The 16,897-nt window shown below is 43.4% G+C and overlaps 1 protein-coding gene across 1 annotated transcript in view; it reads right to left on the bottom strand.

Annotated features, from left to right (window-relative positions):
- The window catches only part of Me3 (malic enzyme 3), a 174,367-nt gene that overhangs the window by 61,282 nt on the left and 96,188 nt on the right, over positions 1–16,897 (bottom strand). The window contains exon 4 of the mRNA XM_051148890.1: positions 601–676. Coding sequence (XP_051004847.1) covers positions 601–676 — 76 coding nt within the window. The remainder of the gene's footprint in view (positions 1–600; positions 677–16,897) is intronic.

Here is a 16,897-nt window from a genome sequence, read left to right as displayed (position 1 = left end):
TTTGCACATATACTCCCTCCATTGTGCCACCTGGGACACAGCTACCCAAGTTTGCTCACCATGAACTTTTCTCTTCATGCAGAATGTCCTCACCTATATCCTCATAACCCTCAATCTCAGGCTCAGTTCCATTGTCATTTCCCCATGAAGCCACCCCAGAGTTCTCTGAGACTAAAGTCCTACCTCTGGGACCACCCACAGCTCTTTCTGTGTGGCTCACTTAGCTCAGAAGATATTCCTCCTGGATAGTCTGTTATGTTACTGCCCAGTTTTCATTATGAAATATTTGTTACTTCAAAGAGGTCTGTGCTCGATTTCTGCCCACATCCACAAGGACACTGGCACAGTGCGTTCAGCAGGTACTCAGCGCATGCTGGACATTTCTTTACACTAACAGTATTTAAGAACAATTTTACCTAGATATGCAGCTAGTGCAAATTTGTGGGTGGCTATACAGGTAGGTCTGTGATTGGGGTCTGGAAGAAGGGAGAATATCCTACCCTGTGTCATAATGGCTCATTCATAGGTAGAGATAACATTGATGCAGATGGCAATGACTCCTCACGTTGCAGGGCAATAGCAATGAAAACAGGATCATACCTTTATATTGTCCTCTGGCCAAGAGTTCAGCATTGTTGCAAGGTGGCCCTTGTCATGAATGGTGATAAACAGCCCACTAGGAAAAATAAACACGTACACACACATAGAGAAACCAGACAGTCAGTGCAAAACCAGAACAAAGACCATGAGTTCTGGCATCAATTGCATTGCTGAGTTTTGCCCTACACCCAAGGAAGATAGATTTTTGTTCAAAGCTCTAGAGGGTTCGGGTATCTTTCCTTCAATTACTTCCTTCCATAGGACCAGGAAAGCATCGGGTCAAGCGCATGCCTTCCTGGATCCATCTTCTCTAGTGACTGACTACATCTTCTCTTTTCTTTCTAGATCTGGTACCAGACTCCCCTCACCCGCCAGCCTACAGTTGCCTTAACAACCATGTGGGTCTGCTCTCCAGGTACTCGCTCCAGAGCACAGACCACATGGCCGTGGCCAGAATGTGGACACATGGGCTGGGAAGTACAGACACATATGCACCAGGCCTCTGAAATGGGAGATGCAGCTGGGGACCCGAAGAGGGGGTGGGCACTTATCGTGTGCACAGGGCTTCAATGATACCAAATTCAAGCTTGGCCTTCCAGTCTACTAAGAGGGCAAGGCCGCAAATGTAAGACGGTAGAACATACTATATTTAATAGCTTATTACCTGATATAGAATGTTTAATGTTTAAACCTAAAAGGTGCAGATATGAATCTTCTGCTTTAGGATGACAGATGAGAGAAATGTGGGGTTTGGGGGATCCCTTCTCTCTCTTCCTCACTCTAGAAGATAACCCCTAAACTATATCTACTCAAGTCTTTATCATCCTAGAAACAAGACTCCTGGCTTCTGGTAGTGACACAGAATAACCTTTCAACAGGCAATTGTTAGAAAACCACTCATTTATAAGTAATTTGTTATTACTGTTATGCTATGGAATATGTGGTTTTGGTTTATGGCAGTAGAGCTGGGCCGGATGGTGGCAGGAACTGGAGGAGCATCTGCCTTTGAAAGTTGAAACTTTTCTTTGGCATGTGCAGCTGTGCCGGGTTTTGCCTGAGTGCAGTTAAGTCTTCAAGCAGCTGGGGCAACAGATACAGGTTGAGGTGCCTGAGAACAGGAACGGGGTTAGAAAGAGCAACTGGGAAGTGAAGGAATCTAAAGGGGAGGGACTCTCAAGTCTGGGTCAAAAATGCTCGGCCATGGCTGGCCATCGATACACAGGGGCACTGACAAAATCAGTTGCAGCAAGAAGCCCAAAGAACTGTGCAGGGACCCCAGTTCTTTCTAATTTGGGCAAATGGATCTTAGAACTTGAGTCCAGTTTAATGGACTCTCATACAACAACAACAACAACACACTTGTTAGAGAAACAAAATACAATCCAGCATTCATAGAAGTCAGGGTACAGGTGATATCTGTTAGGATGACCTGCTGATTTCATTTATATTTGAATTTCTGAAACAAAGTAAGTATCATACATGACTGTGAAAGTCAGAGATTAAAATAATAAAATTTCCACCTTATTTTTTGAGACAGTGTTTGCCTAGACTGTGTGACCAGTAAGCCCCAGAGCTACCCCTGTCTCTGCCTCCATAGTGCTAGGATGGCAGCTGGTTGTTGCTGCCCTCTGTTTTTGTTTTTGTTTTTGTTTTTAATGTTAGGTGCTAGGTATTGAACTCAGGTCGTCACATTTGCACGGAAAATGCGTTTTCTCACTGACCTCTCTCTCAGACCCCCACAAAGTATCCAAAATGTTAATCCCTTAATGAGACTGTTCTTTCTCTTCTCTCCTATCACTAAAACAAACAAACAAACAAACAACAAATTAACTAAGCAAGCCTAAAACCAAACCAAAACAAGCCAAAGTAAAAAATCCAATTTGCTTGCAGAAGCTGACTCCATTTTGTTCCTCTCACTAATTCTTCACACACAGTAGCGTGTGTCTTTTATCAGCATCGTATTACCAAACTTCCATTGGTCTTCCCCTCTTTGAATGCAATGAACACTTTTCATCCCTCATGCCCTCTGGTTTCTCTATTAAAAAGAAGGGTTTTTTTTGTTGTTGTTTTTGTTGTTTTGGAGACAGGGTTTCTCTTGTAGTCCTGGTTGTCCTGGACTTACTTTGTAGAGCAGGCTGTCCTCGAACTCACAGAGATCTGCCTGTCTCTGCCTCCTGAGTGCTGGGATCAAAGGCGTGGGATTTGTTTTTATTATATGTGTTTTGTGTTTTGTGTGCATGGGCTCCATGTGTGTGCAGTTCCTCTGGAGGCCAGAAGAGGGCGCTGGATTCTCTCGAGTCCGAGTTACAGGCAGTTTGTGAGCTGTCTGATAAAGCTGCTGAGAATTGAACTCTAGCTTTCTCCAAAAGCAGCAAGTCCTCTTAGTGGCCTAGCTGTTTCTCTAGTCCCTCCTCTGGCTTCTTGATAGAACCTGATACATTTATTATCCGCCACCCCCACCCCACATGTTAGCTTCTATGAGTTACCTTTCTTTGAATTTTCCTCCTTCTCTGACTGCCTTTTTTTTTTTTTTTTTTTTTTTTTTAATGCTGGTCAGCCAGCCATGTTTGTGATAACATTCCTCAAATACTTCCTGTATCCTGTATCCAGTCTTCTATGTGATCTTATCCATGCCAGAGGCATATGGAGACTGACTTTCACATGTCTGAAGACTAGAATTTCTCATTTTGGGTACTATTGACATTTTGGGTTAGAGAATTCTTTGCTGCGTGGGTGAGGTTGCCCTGAGCCTTGCAGGGTTTTTGGCAACACCCCTCATCTCTACCATATATACCAGTAGCACCTTATACTCAGCTGTGACACCACCACCACCACCACCACCAACAGCAAATGTCTCCAGTCATTAGCAAATATATCCAGAAGGGACAAAAAAATCATCACAGACTTTAAAGGGGTTGCTCTAGACCTCTGTGTTAACTGCCTGCCTGCCACATGTCAAAGGCACTCAAACTTAACCTGCCTGGGACGGAATTTATGATCTGGCCTTTCAGCGCCGCGACTCAAAGACAAGATAAAACAAAGCCTCATTCCTTTTATTCTCTAGTTGTCAGCTGCACTGGGTTCCTTTCAAGACTCTGTTGCCATGCGCCTGCCTCCCACCTCACAGTGGCCATGCTTTTCCTCCTCCCCAATAGCCCCGTGCTTTCTCACTCTTCATGCAGGTAACTCATTCTCATTATTATTCTGATAATTTCCAAATCAGGGTAGAAGGCTCTTGTTTTGAGCTTCATGTCACATGTCCTTACATGCACAGACATATTTACTGTGTGGCTCTTGGGCTCACTTTCCCTCATTAGAATGTAAGCGCCACAAAGGCAAGGTCTGCATCTATTTTTGATCTTGTCCAGCACGGTATCCTCCTGCTTACTTCATAGGACGTGCTGGTAGATTATCTCTGAACCAATGGAGACGTGAACCAACAGGTGATGGCGATGTTCAAGTGATAAAGGAGAAAATTGCTGGATAAAATTAGATGAGAGTTGGCACAAAGGCAATTTGTGTGTCTGCCCTGAAGGGATCCTGTGAGCTATGGGTGGTGCTAGATAGTGCTAGTAAATGCACGGAGGATGGTGGATGGGCCAGGGAAAAGAAACATGCTGAATATTTGCGGTATAGGCTTCTAATTTTGAAGGGGGGGCAGTGTGAGCTCCTGAATTAACTTACTCATAAAGTCCGATGGCTTCCAGGTGACAGGTGCTAGAACCTCCTCCCTGAAATATGCCTCTCCCTCTTAGAGAATCTCCCATCCAGACCCGGAAATATGCTTCTCTCACCTAGAGACTATTTTGAGCTGTTTCATTGTGAACTGAAGTTTTCAGTTAAAAAAAGAAAGAAAGAAAGAAAAGAAAAGAAAAGAAAAGAAAAGCCACACCTGTGTTCTACAAGGCTGATTAAAACTGATTACGGAGGGTTGGAGTGCTGCCAGGTTATCTTCTGCTAGCTTTAGCTCTGGGTCTGACCTAACATCCTTTGATTTTTTTTTTTTCTTCAGGTAAATACTTTTGGAATGTAGTAACAGAGCTCTTATTCCACGAAAAGCAAAGAATGATATTAGATAACATCTGAAACCTGTGACAGATTAAACTTTTTTTCCCCCTGTGCTACAACCTGCCTTCCTGATGTTTCCCCTAATGTATTTGAAGAATGCCTTGATTTATATGACTTTTATAACTTCCCTTTGTTCCGTGACTATAAAAATTTCCTGAAACTGTTACTATGTTGGAATATGGTATTTGAGGAAATGTGAACCCATGTTCCTGGGCCATAGTCATTCATATGTGGCTCCAGAATAAAGTGTGTGTTAGTGTTGAGAGCTGTGTTTTACATGGACAGACCCAGAATGAGGGCATACATTTCTTTCTATCTATCTATCTATCTATCTATCTATCTATCTATCTATCTATCTATCCGTCTGTCTATCTTCTATCATCTATCTATCATCTATCTGTCTATCTTCTATCATCTATCTATCTATCTGAAAAAGGGAGCCACTAGGCAGCCTTGAACTCACAGAGAATCACCTACCTCTGCCTCCTGAGCACTGGCATTATAGGGAGTGGGGTGTGCTACACCAGGGTCAAGTTTTTCTTTTGTAAAGAAACATTTACATTTACTTAACAATTTCTGTATTTTTGCCAATGCATCTCTTTTCTGTAAAAGCAAGAGGGCTCTTATCTGAACAACAAATTTTGCTGACTAACCTTTGCTTACCTCATTTGTTTACCTCACCTGTGGACATTTCATAATCTCTTTCCTTTAGGACCTCGCCCCCCCCCCCCATACCCATTTTTTTCTTTTGTTTTATCTAAAACAGTGTTTTAGCTTGAAGTTCTAACCACTCCTTAGGCTATACTTGTCACGTTCCATCTTTCTCTTGTTATCCTGTCTTTTGTGGAAGGGCTCACACCTAGCCAAGAATTATGAAGGGCAGACAGGTTAGTGTTTCTCTGCTACATTAACAAGGAGGCCAGTTTCTTCAAACTAGGATGAAGAGGTGAGGCCCCAGACTCACTGATGTCTCACTAAGTGGCCCTAGGGAAATCACTTAACTCACAATAATGACCATGACACATTTCTGGCTCTTGGCTTTGTTTTGGAAATGACTCTCAACATTCCTTCTCAGGACCCTCAGCCCTGATAGAGGACCAGTAGGATGCTTACAGGGGGTGGGGAGCACATGTGTGAAGGGGTATCATCCATGCTCTGGTTTAGAGCTAAAGGAATCAGTGTGTGGCTACTTGCAAACACAGGTGAAGTGTGATTACTACAGTTATCTGCTGCACTAAAAGCAGACCTTTTGTGTTGGCAATAAGAAGGAGAGGGTGTCAGGGGTGCTCAAACTTCTGACCTGATGAAATGTTAGAAGATTTGTTTGCCCTCTTTCTTTAAAATTGAAATTTTATTAAGAGCTTTAACAAAGTACATATAAACTATAGGAAAGCATTGTTCTGGATATGAGTTTTGAGTTTTTCTTTTCCCCTCTGACTCTTGTTGGCAAGGGATCATGATAATAAAAGGATTGTTGGTTCCCCATCAGGATTCTTTCTTTCTTTCTTTCTTTTTTTTAATTTTAAATTTATATTTTAAAATTTATTCACTTTACATCTCAATCAGAATCTCCTTCCTCATTTCTTCCCAGTCCTACCCTCCCTTCCTCTTCTCCACTATGCCCGTACCCTAGTACTCAGAGATGGGGGAGCCCTTATCCCCTACCAACTGATCCCAGACTACCATGTAGCATTGGGACTACCTGCATCCTCTTCCTCTGGGGCCTGGCAAGGCCACACTGGCAGAAGGAAGTGATCAAAGGGCAGGCAGCAGATTCCATGGCAGAGACAGTCTCTGCTCCCCTTATTAGGGGACCCCTATGGCGGACTGGCTATTGGCTACATCTGAGCAGGAGGGCTAGGTCCTCTCTACGCATGGTCCTTTGGTGCATCAGTTTCCATAGGCCCCTGGACCCGTATTTGTTGGCTTTATTGGTCTTCTTGTGGAGCTCCTGTCCCCTCTGGGTCCTCCTATCCCCCCATTCTTCCATAAGATTCCCTGCCTTCTTCCCAAAGTTTGGCTGTGTGACTCAGCTTCTGCTTTGATCCCTGCTGGTGGAGTCATTCAGAGGACAACTGTGGTAGGCTCTCATCCTGTTCCCTCTCTTCAACAGCTTCCAATGTCTATTCTCTGAATGAGAATCAAGCATACTCTCTAGTGCAAATTGTAATATGATCATCATGTATTATATGGCTAATATCTGCTTACCAGTGAGTATATATAAGTGAGCATGTCCTTCTGGGTCTGAGTTACTTCATTCGGGATGATGTTTTCCAGAGCCATCCATTTGCCTGAAAATTTCGTGATGTCCTTGCTTTTGATAGCTGAGTAGTATTCCATTGCATAGATGTACCACAGTTTCTTTATCCATTTTTGTTGTTGTTGTTGAGCGACGTCTGGGTTGTTTCCAGTTTCTGGCTCTTATGAATAAAGCTACTGTGAACATAGTTGAGCAAATATCCTTGTTGTATGTTGGAGCATCTTTTTTGGTATATGCGCAGGAGTGGTATAGTTGGGTCTTGAGGTAGACCAATATTCTAAGAAAGTGCCAGATTGATTTCTAAAGTTGTTGTACAAGTTTGCACTTCCACCAGCAATGGAGAAGTGTTCCCCTTTCTCTGTATCTTAACCAGCATGTGCTGTCACTTGAGTATTTGGTCTTAGCCACTCTGATAGGTGTAAGATGGACCCCAACAAGATTCTTGAGGGATGTAAAGAAATAGTGAGGTTCTGAATGACTTGGTATTACTGACATGGGCAGGGTCATGTTAAGGACCCCCAGTGCCTCAGCTGCCTGGGATGTGGCAAAGCCTTCCCCAAGTGAAGTTCAGAGGCATGGCAAAGCGTCCTTGGGTCTTAGTGGGACTGTGGATGGTGTGTGCAGAAATGTCCACTGTAGCTTTCTCTGGTGGCTACAGGTAAAAAGACTGTTCCCTTAGAGAAGGCTTCTGCAGAGATTAGCTAAACCTGCCTCCTTATTCAGCCATACGCAACAGCTCTGCCTCTCTGTTCAACTTCATATAACAAACCTGCTGAGCTTCCGGGGTGCTGTGGATTCACCATCCAAGTTTTCCTGCATCCTCATGGCTTTCATTTTCTCATTCCTTCACTGTTACAGTTAGGTCAGTTCCGGAGCCGCATGGCAGGCAGCAGTGGGGCAGGGGAGATCTTCACCATGTCCAGCTCAGAAGGAAAGCGCCTATGAAATGCTCGCAGTAAACAATTTTCAGTTCTAGCCACTTTTCACTCAGGGGAAATCAAAGTTTCCAGCAGTAACTGGGCACGGGATGGTTCCCATCCACTTCCATAAGATGTTTATTAACTGACGGCTGTAGTCATGCGTTAGCATTCCTCCTCAGTGACCTCAGAAAGAGTACCTCGCGTCTTGGGAAGCCCCCTCTTCAGGCCTGCCGAGCTCCACCCTGAGAACTCAATTGTTCTGTAGGCACTGTGCCTGGAGTGAGGATTTAAAATAGCACCAACAAGTGATGAGGCTGCCCATGGCTTAACTGATGTCTGAGAACTGACATCTGAGAGGACCGCCAGAGGGACAACGGCATAGAGTAGGGCCTAATGTGCCTGCTCTGCAGCCACAGCACCTAGACTCAAAGCCTGCTGCCGCCAGTCCCTGGCAACATGGCTGTGCACAAGTTCCGCTTCTGTTCTTTGGCCTTCTGATCTACACGTATACAATGGAAGAAGCAGCCCCATCTGTTTCGTACCTTGGCTATAATGGTTAAATAAGGCAGTGCACGTTTAAATAGTGTGTTACTTCTATAAAGTTGGGTACAGTGCCTGGTGTAACTCAATGAATGGCAGCTCTTCCTGTTGCTGACAGCCCAGTGCCTAGCAGCACAGCTCATGGGTTAGCTCTTCTGGGTTCGAATGTTGGCACAGCATCCTGGAGGCATAAGGCTCATACTATTTGCCTGGTAAATGCTAGAATCCGATTATAAATTAGCATTTTTGGTAGAATGATAGTCTGTCTGTCCCAAGCCATGATTGGTAGTTGCAGTGTCTTTGTGTGTGCGTGAGAGAGAGAGGGGTGGGGGGAAGGTAGTCATAAATACAATGTGGCAAGCAGAAAAATCTCTCATTATATGGGTCACTCACTGGGGACAAAATAAAAGGCTGTTGGGTGATACACACAGTTGGGGCTAAAGGTTTCCTACTAGCCCTGTAAGGGCTAATTTTGTGAGAATGGGACCATAGGCAACTTGAAAGGAAGCATAAGACACAAAAGGACACCATCCATTCGTTCATGCAGGAAACTTTTGTGAGTACCTCTGATCCAGGGACCCAACAGGCCCTGTATTGATGTACCCTGAGCACAGGCTGTGCTCTCAGTGGCCAGTCCTATCATCCTATGGGCATCTTCACAAGACAGTGATGTGAAAGCCCAGAGGAGATTCAAATGCAGGTCTTTTAGATAGCAGGAAGGTGGTTCCTTTAGGTGTCTGCATTGGGACAAAACACTTCAGCTTTCTGGGTCATAGTTTTCTGGTCAGCAAAATGGGGACCCCAGCTTCTTTGTGGGATGATGGTGAGTAACAGACAGGTCAAGGTTGCAGAATCCTTGTGTACCACAAAGCCCGATGCTCAGCAACTTTTTTTCCAGGGATGTCACATATATAAAACAAAACTTGGCGAAAGCAGAAGTGAGGGCCACCGCTTTCTGAGGAGCTCTCATTTTCTTCTCCTCAGCTAGAAGTCCATGGCAGCCATGGAAGAAGACTGCATTAGTGGAATATGCTATGGGAGTAAACGATGTTTAGGAAATTATATTTCAAATGTATATCTCATTCGACTAGACTGTTTGTTGTTTAATGAGGCTTGGGTTACATCTGTTTTATTCATAGCTATAAACCTGTGGCCTGGCCTGGTGCCATGCACACAGCAGGTTTTCTACACAGTATATGCCTTAGGGATGATGAGTGGTACAGGATGCAGTGCCGAAACGAGATGAATCTGGGCCTGTACTCTCAGTATACACTGAGCACATACTATCTCAAGATGTTTTCTGTGAAGGCCTACACCACGCCATGTGGATTGTGTGACCCTGACTTAAATGTTAAAATCCTAACCCTCTGCACCTGTGACCTTTCTAAAGAGATGGTGTCTTTGTGGAATAGTCAGTTAAGGTGATGTCATCAGGTGGGGACCTTATTTAGAAGGGTGCTGGCCTTGTAAGAAGGCAAGGCAGTGCCACACAGAGAGAAGACTGGATTTGTAGAGATGGAGTATGAGACTAGGCTCCATGTTAATAAGCCATGGGATGGATGCAAAGGTTTGCTAGCAGAGGCCTGGAAGGTCAGAGGGCAAGTTTTTCCTTCATTGCCCAGAGAGAACATGACCTTGACTTCAGAATTGTGTGAGTGACAGAATTCATCCTTGTTGGTTCAAGCCACTCCACCTGTGCTTGCTCCAGAAGAACCTAGGACTTGAAGAGGCCGACTCTCTGATTTTTGTATGGTCGCCTTGAGTAGTGGTCATCACATACTTTTCCTATATGTTTCACCATTTAAAATTTAATTTTTTCATTCTTATTTTCATTTTCTTTTACTTTTATTTTTTATCAACTTAGTTTTCTGATAATTTAATACATGTTTATGACACGTTCTGGTTACTTTCTTTCCGTACCCTCTCTTATCTCTCTCAAACCTTTGTCAAGACTCACTTCCCCAATCCATCCCTTTGCCAGAATAGGGGCTTTTGGTTTATTGTGTGATTCTCTTGGCTTAATCAGGGGGATCTGTTTGATCATCAGATAGCTACCCATTAGAGCCCAGTGGGGTCACCAGCAGGTACACAACTGAAGGCCATGAGTTCCTTTTTCTTGACTCTATCAGAAGGAGGTAGTTCAGCCATGACAGTAGGCCATGCAGAGTCTTTCTTCTCCATCTTGTTTGGCTGTTAATGGGCCCACTCTACTGCCATCATCTAACAGCTGTTGAGAGTTCCTCATTGCAGTGGCTACGTGCTCCGAAGATGGCATTTCTCAGATTGTTTCCCTGTCTTCTGGCTCTTGTAGCACAATGTTCTCAGAGCCTCGGAGTGGTGATGTGGGTACCTTGTTCAGGGCTGAATGGTCAGCTATGACTTATGTTCAGCACCTTGTGAAGTTAGGTGTCTGCCTTCATCACAGCTCATGAAATGGAGGAGAGGTTTCTCTGATTAAGGCCAAGAGTGATAATTGTTTGGTGTCAGAAGTCAGGTTCACTGGAAGTGTTGATGAAATTCCCTGGGCTAGCATGGGCAGAGCCAAAGTGGGCTCATGTAGCTGGGATGGCATTGAGTGAACTTGCTGTATAGTCAAGGATGCCCTTGATTTCATGGTCCTCCTATGTTTACCCCCTGTGTGCCGGGATTGTAGATGTAACCCTCAAGCTCCAGCGTATATGATGCTGGAGAAGAAACAAGGGCTGCACAGAAGCTGGGTAAGCACTCTACCAGCTATGCTACAACAAACTCAATGTCTGTTAGCGTTTCCTGAGGGTAAGTGCAGGTGAAGTTTTCCCCCATCCAACAGAGACCTGTCAATTACATCATTGTGTCTGGTTTCCATCAGGAGGCAGAAAAATGTTCTTGACTTTGAGAATTCAATTACATTGGAGGGAAAGCAAAACAAAGATAATGTTCACTCTAGAGAATGTTATTTATTTATTTATTTTGAGAAAAAGTCTCTTAACCCTTATCTTGAAGGAGTGACCCTTAGACAGGTCCTAAAATAGAACTGGAAATAAATGACAGCCCAGAACAACAAAAACCCATTGAAATCCACAGCATTCATTTAGACTTCTTGGCACCAAGTCCAACACAAAAGGAAGACTTAATTAAAACAGGGTCAATTGCATTCGGCAAACCTCTGCAGCGGGCTCAGGAGGAGGGACCTGCACTGTCAACTCTGTAACAAAGACTGGCTGTTGACAGAAAACCACCATTCCAAGCATTTTTGGCTAGAAGGCAGCCTGTCCTCTGAAAAACCCACAAGAAGCCATTTTTAAAGCCCACCAGCACTTTCTTTACAGTCAGCAGCAGAATGCAGGAGAAATAGTCTAGAAAGTATAGGAAATTGATCTATGCATCCTCTGGGGGCTTTCTAGGCCAGGTACCTACAGAGTGTGAATCAGGGATGGAGAGGTTGGAGGGGAGGAAGGGGGACAATGCTCAAGGTCTGTGCAGCATGCTTGAAGTGGGAGACAGGGTGACTACAGACAGGGCAAGTGTCAGTGGTGGGTCACTCACACCCCATTGTTGGTTGTGCTTTCTCTCTTGAGGAACAGTTTGATTATTTAAGCTCACTGGAGCACCATAGCTTATTTCCTGTACCCTGGACAGCCCATCCTGTTTGGACTCCATTTCCCTCTGAGGTGGGATGTTACAAAGGGGGTGGATGGGCGTGTGCCCATCCCCACCTAATAGAGGCCCCTTTCCTTGTGACCTTTGTAGCTGACAGTGAACAGTGAGTGTAAGCTTGTCTTTGGAACAAGGCTGAAAGTTACAGGAAATGCTTTTTATCTAAGCGACACCATCAACTGGGCCACAGAGTGAGTAGTGATATCTTGATCTCACACACTGAAGGTTAATTATTACCTTCAGCCTGCACAGTTTCGTGCCTTACGGTTTGTGGTAGACATGATACTGGGCACATGGGACACAAGGACAAATGTTAATTGTCTCTGGTCCAGAGAGCATTCTGATTTAAGATCAGAAAATAATACGTAGCATAATAGAAGATCTAACAAAGTCATTATTGGAGGATTAAAGATAAGCATAGAATAATAGAACATCTATATCTTGGAGTGAAAAAGTAGAGCTGGCCCAGAAACCCATTGGCCATCTCCTTTCTGTCTCCTGCTGCTTGCTGTAGAATAGGTTTCTTTGAGTAGACTCAGCATTAAAAAAGAGGCACTGTACCTTCCCATTCCAGTGACTTCCACGGATATGCACTTATGCAACTGTATACATACAGTATTCCAATTTCTTTGACTCCTTTGAACATGAGAATATGGCAGTGTAGACAGGGCATTGGCACAAGCTATGGGACTGTGAAATTATTAGACCTTTCTCAATCTGTTTTCCCATCTGGAAAATGAAAGTAGTGGACTAACTACTAACTACTAAAACCCTATGATACTTTGCCTACGGTTGGCCAGGGCTCACAGAGGTCCTGCGATAATCATTGCGATAACTTGGATTTGAAGCCAGATAGACCTGCATTTCAACCCCAGATCCAGTGCAAGCTGGATTGTTCATCATGGGTATGAAGCTGAAACCGTTAAATCCATCTCACTCAGTTGAGCATATCCGTGCACTACACCATCACAGAACAACTTCTCCATAAGTTTCAAGTTGTGCTAGACATGTTTGCCAAGGGAATATAGGCCATATCCCCCGAGAGACATTGACTTTCCTGTTTTGGTTCAAAGATGGGCAACTTCACGTTCTGGTTTCTATGTGTCTTGACACAATTACTATTTATTTTCTTTTTTTGTTCTTAAAAACATGCTAATCTGCAGATCTAGCACATTACAAATACTTACTAGATGCCAACTATAGAAATGTAAGGGTTTTTTCTTTGCTTGTTTCAATTTTTATCATTATTGGGGGTTGTGGTGTACGTGCGGAGGTCAGAGGACAACTTTTATGGAATCTGTTCTCTTTTCACCCCTATGTGTTGTATTGTTTGAGTTATCCATATAGCTATTAAAAACCAAGTAATAAGGGGCTGGAAAGATGTCTCAGTGGTTAAGAGCATGTGTTGTGGTTCTAGAGCGATGATTCTCAATGTTCCTAATGTTGCAACTCTTTAATACACTTCCTCATGTTGTGGTCACCCCCCCCCAACCATAGAATTATTCTTGCTATCACTTCATAACTGCAATTTTGCTACTGTTTGAATCATAGTGTAAATATATGATATGCACAATGGTCTTAGGCGACCCCTGTAAAAAGGTCCTTCATCCCCAATGGGTTGTGACCCACAGGTTGAGAACCACAGTTCTAGAGGATCTAGGTTCCATTCCCAGCACACACGTGGTGGATCACAAACATTTGTAACTCAAGTTCCAGGAGATCTGGTGCTTTCTTCTGTCCTCCATTGGCACCAGGCATGGAAGCGGGGCACAGACATACGTGCTGGTCTCTCTCATACACACACACACACACACACACACACACACAAATGAAAAATAACAAAGAAGTCAGAGCAGTATGGAAAAGCAGGTGAAAGGGCACTCTGCCTCCTGTATTTTGTTGAAGTTTAGATTACAGCTTTCTTTTGACCCTGAGAAAACCCATAAGAAGCTTTTATCCCCCCTACTCATTTTGGCCTTCCTGGATTTTGTAAATGTAATAGATTGCTTTAGTTCTTTGTTGACTATGAGATGGGCTTGGCAGGAGAAATTTGCTGAGTTGAATTCCTCGAGCTGGAGAGGAATGTCTCCATCCGCACCCTTTGAGTAAGAAGGATCTGAGGAGGTAGAGAAGGTATACAAACACTGAACAAGTTCAGGCTTCCTTTAAAAGCCAAATGCAGAGGGAAGCCGGTAAAGACTACCTTGTGTGTGTATCATATGCCTCCTCTGTGGTCAGGAGGGAAGGAAAGGCCACACAGATGGCATTTCAGCAGAGACACTGTAGTCCATATAGGAAATGACCATGGAATCTGAAAATGCCAACCCTGCAGCTCACAGATGATTCCAATTAGGCCAGAGACGGCTAATGTAGTTTCAACCACTACTTGAAATATTAAAATCTGCCAAGGAGCCCAGAGAGAGTGGGCACAAAAGAGCTTCTTTTTCTACAGTAATATTTGCTCTTCCAGAAATAATAATCACAGATTCCAGGCCCCCTTTTATTCTGAGAAGTCACACTTTACACTGTTTGCTTTCTTTCCTGGCTATGAACGTGGCAAAGGCTCACACATCCCTCCACTTTTTAAGACAATCTCCTTGCTGCCTCCTTCCAGGCTGCGGATTAATCTGAGTCTCTGGGAAGTAAGGTTTGGGGGATGTATACTAACTCAAACTTTTGATACCCAAAGCAAACACCCATCATCAACCCGTGATTCCCACGTTGCTGTCCTCCTGACTCAGAGGCAGCCAGTGAGTCACTTGTTTACACGTCTGTGCAAGATGGAGAAAAACATCCTCTCAGCCTGCTTTTCCGAAAGAGGTTGGGGAAGTACCACACATACCTTTCCCTACTCACTCATAAATCCCTGCAGCTTCCAGGCACTCACAAGCCTGTGGAGACACCCCGAAACAACAGGCCGCCATGCAAAGCCCAAACCCACTGCATGCTAGCACTTATGAGGAGGCAATTCTGAGAGTAGGCATCGGAGGTCTATCTTGAAGCAATTTGTAAGCGGAAGCTCTTACCCTCTTTCATTTATCATACAAGCATTTCTGGGGCTATCACAGCAAATTACTCATGAAAGCTGGAATTTAATAAGAGAGAGAGAGGAACACAGTTTCCAAGAGGACAAAAGTTCACCCGGAACACATATACTTGAATCCCAGAGACCCTGCACACTAGAAGCAGATGTGAGAGACAGCAAAGTGCCTGAACTATTGTCTTAAAAACCCCCTCATCTGGCGTGATTAATCAGGAAGGACGTATTTGACCCAATTTGTTGTTTTGACCAAGTTTAGCCTTCAAACTACTCATATTGTTAAAGGAAGGAATCCCAGAGCACTCAGCTCAGACTTGTTAGTGTACAAGGCAGGGTTTGTTTGAAAATGCCTCGACTATTTACATCCCAGGAATAAAAGGGCTCATGGAAAGCACTACACATATTAAGTTACCAGTGCTATTTTGATGGCTGAGAGTACAGGTTTGGATGGGCTTTCCCAGGTTTTAGGCTTTGTGGCGGCAGCAGCAGCAGCACCTTGGTAACCAGTCCCATTTGAGCCTCAGTTTTCGCATCTACAAAGTAAGACAAACAAACAAACAAACAAACCAAAAACCAAAAAAAACAAAAACAAAACCCCCCAAAAACAAACCCAAACCCAAAACCCAACCAACCAAACACACAAAAACCAAAAACCAAAAAAAAAAAAAAAAACCAAACCCCAACAACACACACACACACACACACACACACATACATACACACACACACACACACACCCAACAGACCAAAACCACAAATAACTAAGAACAATATACTTATTTATGAAAATTAAAAGAGAGTTTATGGAAAACAGTGAGCACAATGCCTGCTGCATTTGGATTCAAAGGATATAATTATTTGAAGAAAAGAGTCAAAATCATTTCAACATGAAAAAAAAATTTTAAACCTTGTGGACACAATGGGATGGCATCCACTGCTAATCCTAGCACTTGGGAGGCAGAAGTAGATGATTTCGATGAGTCTAAGGTTAGTCTGGTATACATAGTATGTTTCAGGTCAGCCAAGATTACACAGTGAGACCCTGTCTCAAAAACTAAACCAACCCAACCCAACCAAGGAGAACCCCACAGACAAACAGCCTAACAAGACTACAAGGGGAGGTAGCAAGAGATACAGAAAGGAACAAAGAATCTACACAACTTCTAGAAAACTATTAGCAAAATGGTGGTAGTTCTTACCCATTGATAGTTATTTTAAATGTAAATGGAATAAATTTGCTAATTGAAAATCATAGAATTGGTGAATGGATAACAATAAAGAAATCAGGCACATGCTTTCTACTTGCTTCCTTCACTGTACTCTTAAGGAAACGAGCTGAAAGTGAGAATGTAAAAAATATTCCATGTAAATGGAGATCAAAAAGAAGAGGTGCTTATAAGTCCAAATGTATATAAAAGAGATAAAGAAGATTATAATATGACGATTAAAGTAATTAATTAAGAAGGCTTAATGATTACCACCCCAAAATTAGAATTAATGAATGAATTCAGAAAGGTCAAAGAACACAAAATAATTATAAAACCAGTAAGCTTTCCATAAATAACAATGAGCTATGTAGAAAAAGAAATCAGGAAAAGTCCTGCTTGTGGCAGTTCCACAGAGACAGTGCTTAGGTGTTCACTTAACCTCCAGCTCAAGGGAAGTGAGGCAGGGGGATCAGGCATTTGAAGCCAGATTAAACTACACAGGGAATGCAAGGGTAGCCTGGACTACATAGCAAGACCTTGCTGTTTAAAGAAGTCAAACAAATGAAACAAATAACAATCGTGGGTTAAATGTTAACCAAGGAAGTAAAAAATAAGTATGGAAAAA

The sequence above is a fragment of the Acomys russatus genome, chromosome 7 (assembly GCF_903995435.1).
Source record: "Acomys russatus chromosome 7, mAcoRus1.1, whole genome shotgun sequence".
Lineage (NCBI taxonomy): Eukaryota > Metazoa > Chordata > Mammalia > Rodentia > Muridae > Acomys > Acomys russatus.
The sequence above is the reverse complement of the archived record's forward strand: the minus strand, read 5'-3'. Positions and strand labels throughout refer to the sequence as shown.